Below are 2,290 nucleotides of genomic sequence, written 5' to 3'. Positions count from 1 at the left end.
TAATATCTAAATGAAAACTGAATATACATAATTATATGCTTCACTTCACGATAAATAACATAATAATATATATAAACAAATTTAAATCTGATTAATGATTCCACACCTAATCCTTTATTTTAAAATTAAATGTAAATATAACACTAAAATTTAAATATCCCATATGCAAATAGGGCAAAAAGTTGATATATAAAATAGGTATATGTATGCACTATACATACTATTCCCCTTGAGAGAAGATGCAAGGTTATTTATATAAACATTGCAGATTCTTAAAAGAGTGAATAGTTTTACTTGATATTGACGAGCAAAAACATAAACACTAGATATAAATAAACACTGAAAATCTAAATACACGAAAAGAGAAGCAAAAATACAGCACTACCTAACAACAATATATATATATATATACACAAAGATAATGATCTTTCTCTCGGTCACCTTTTCTGAGGGTCTCGCTCGAGAGGAAGAAGGAAGTCCCTTTCAGGTAAAAAGCTGACTTTTTTTTTTTTTACTCAGGCTGGCCTGCAACACCCTGCTGTGTTGTTCTTCCACGTTCCACATACTTCTTCAGGTGGAAGGCGTTTCTCTTCATGATATACTCTTTAGTGGCCGGATCTCCCAGCGAGTATACATTCTTATCTGTCTTGAATAAGACAGAATAGGGTCCCGAGTATAAAAATAAGAGTTTCTTGGTTACACCAGAGAAAGCATCTGACTTTGAAAAGCAGCGCACCAACACTAAGTCGTCAACTTCGAAATGCACAGTTTGGTGACGTTTATCAAAGTGTTTCTTTCTCTCTTGTGCAGATTTCTTTAAGTTCCGGGCCGCTATCTCTGAATAGTATTGTAGGCTCTTGTGTTTCTCTAACTCTGGAACTTCAAATAGTTTAGCGATTTCTTTTGATGGTGACTGTCCGAAATGCTCTTCATACGGACTTAGGCCAGTCGACAGATGTACAGAAGCGTTTAAGCATTTCTCTATTTTCTCAAGATGTTTTGGCCATTCACGCTGCTTGTCATGGCACAGTTTACGTAACATTCTCACTGTCGATCGTACCCCTACTTCCGCCATATTCCCCTGCGGATAATATGTTGTACTATAGATGGGTTTTATGCCTAACTCCATGAGTTCTTTCTTCCACCTGGCACTGGTGAACTGTGTCCCATTATCCGTCAGAACTACCTCCACTGACGGGCACAGTTTAAGGAATTCCTTCAATTTTCTGATTGCAGAATTTGTGGTGGCTTTTCTGCAAGGAAACAGACCAATCAGCTTCGAGAAAGCATCCACACAGACGAGAACGTAGCTGACATTACCTACCCCGACCGGAAGTGGCCCTAGCCAATCGAGACAGATCATGTAGCTGTGTCTGTTGACTAACACAGGATTCAGTGGTCCCGGCTAATAAACATGTGGCTAATGTCTGACATGTGCCACATGAAGCTGTAAACTTCCTGATTGCATTTCGCATCTTTGGCCACAAAATACTCAGATAGCATTACAAAATACTCAGATAGCATTGACACCAGTTTGCTGGTGGACAGATGTCCACGTTCGTCGTGATAATATTCCAATAATGGCTGCACAAGCACTTCCGGTATGCAAATACGTAAACCATCACGGTCACGCTTGCATAACCGTCCATTGGAGATCAAATACTGGTGGTTGCTGCTTTCTATATTTCCTGACTTGTCGTGCTCTTGTAATTTTTAATTTATTTCCCCAAACACTGGGTCCGATGACTGCATTTCCGGTAAGATGGCTACCAGTTACCTAAGTTTTCCGGGGATCTGAATTAGTATGGTCAGTAAGGACTCGTTTATTACGAACTTCTTGTTTTCATCGAATTTCTTCCCAGTGTTGGGTGGGTATCTCGACATGTAATCGCTCAGATTTTCTTTCAATGTGACGTACTCAAATTCGAAAGAAAGTACGCTGAGTGAGAGTACCCATCTTGCTAGCCTCTGTGAGGTGAGTCTGCACAGCGACAAGAAACGAAGTGATTGATGGTCTGAACGAATTTTAAAGAAGTTACCCACCAAATAATGCTTGAATTTGTTCACCCCATCAATCACCGCTGCGCACTCACGCTCAGTGATTCCATAATGACGTTCCGCGGAGTTGAAGACTCGTGACGTCATACCTATCACGCGAATGTTCCCATCTTCATCTAATTGATATAAATGCGACGAACAGCTCACATCGGATGCATCGCATTCCAATATTAGCTGTCTGTCGGGGAGTGGTTTCTTCAAAACTACTTTCTGCAGGAAGACTTCCCTGACA

At 40.1% G+C, this 2,290-nt stretch overlaps 1 protein-coding gene across 1 annotated transcript; it reads right to left on the bottom strand.

Annotated features, from left to right (window-relative positions):
* Positions 1-511: 511 nt before the first annotated feature.
* On the bottom strand, positions 512-1,075 carry LOC145687211 (uncharacterized). Its single transcript, XM_081760682.1, has one exon. It carries the CDS (start codon positions 1,073-1,075, stop codon positions 512-514), a length of 564 nt encoding a protein of 187 aa, XP_081616808.1.
* Between the last annotated feature and the right edge of the window lie 1,215 nt (positions 1,076-2,290).

This window comes from Thermobia domestica, chromosome 6 (genome assembly GCF_964235325.1).
Source record: "Thermobia domestica chromosome 6, izTheDome1.hap1.1, whole genome shotgun sequence".
Taxonomy (NCBI): Eukaryota; Metazoa; Arthropoda; class Insecta; order Zygentoma; family Lepismatidae; genus Thermobia; species Thermobia domestica.
This window is presented reverse-complemented; position numbering and strand designations above follow the sequence as displayed.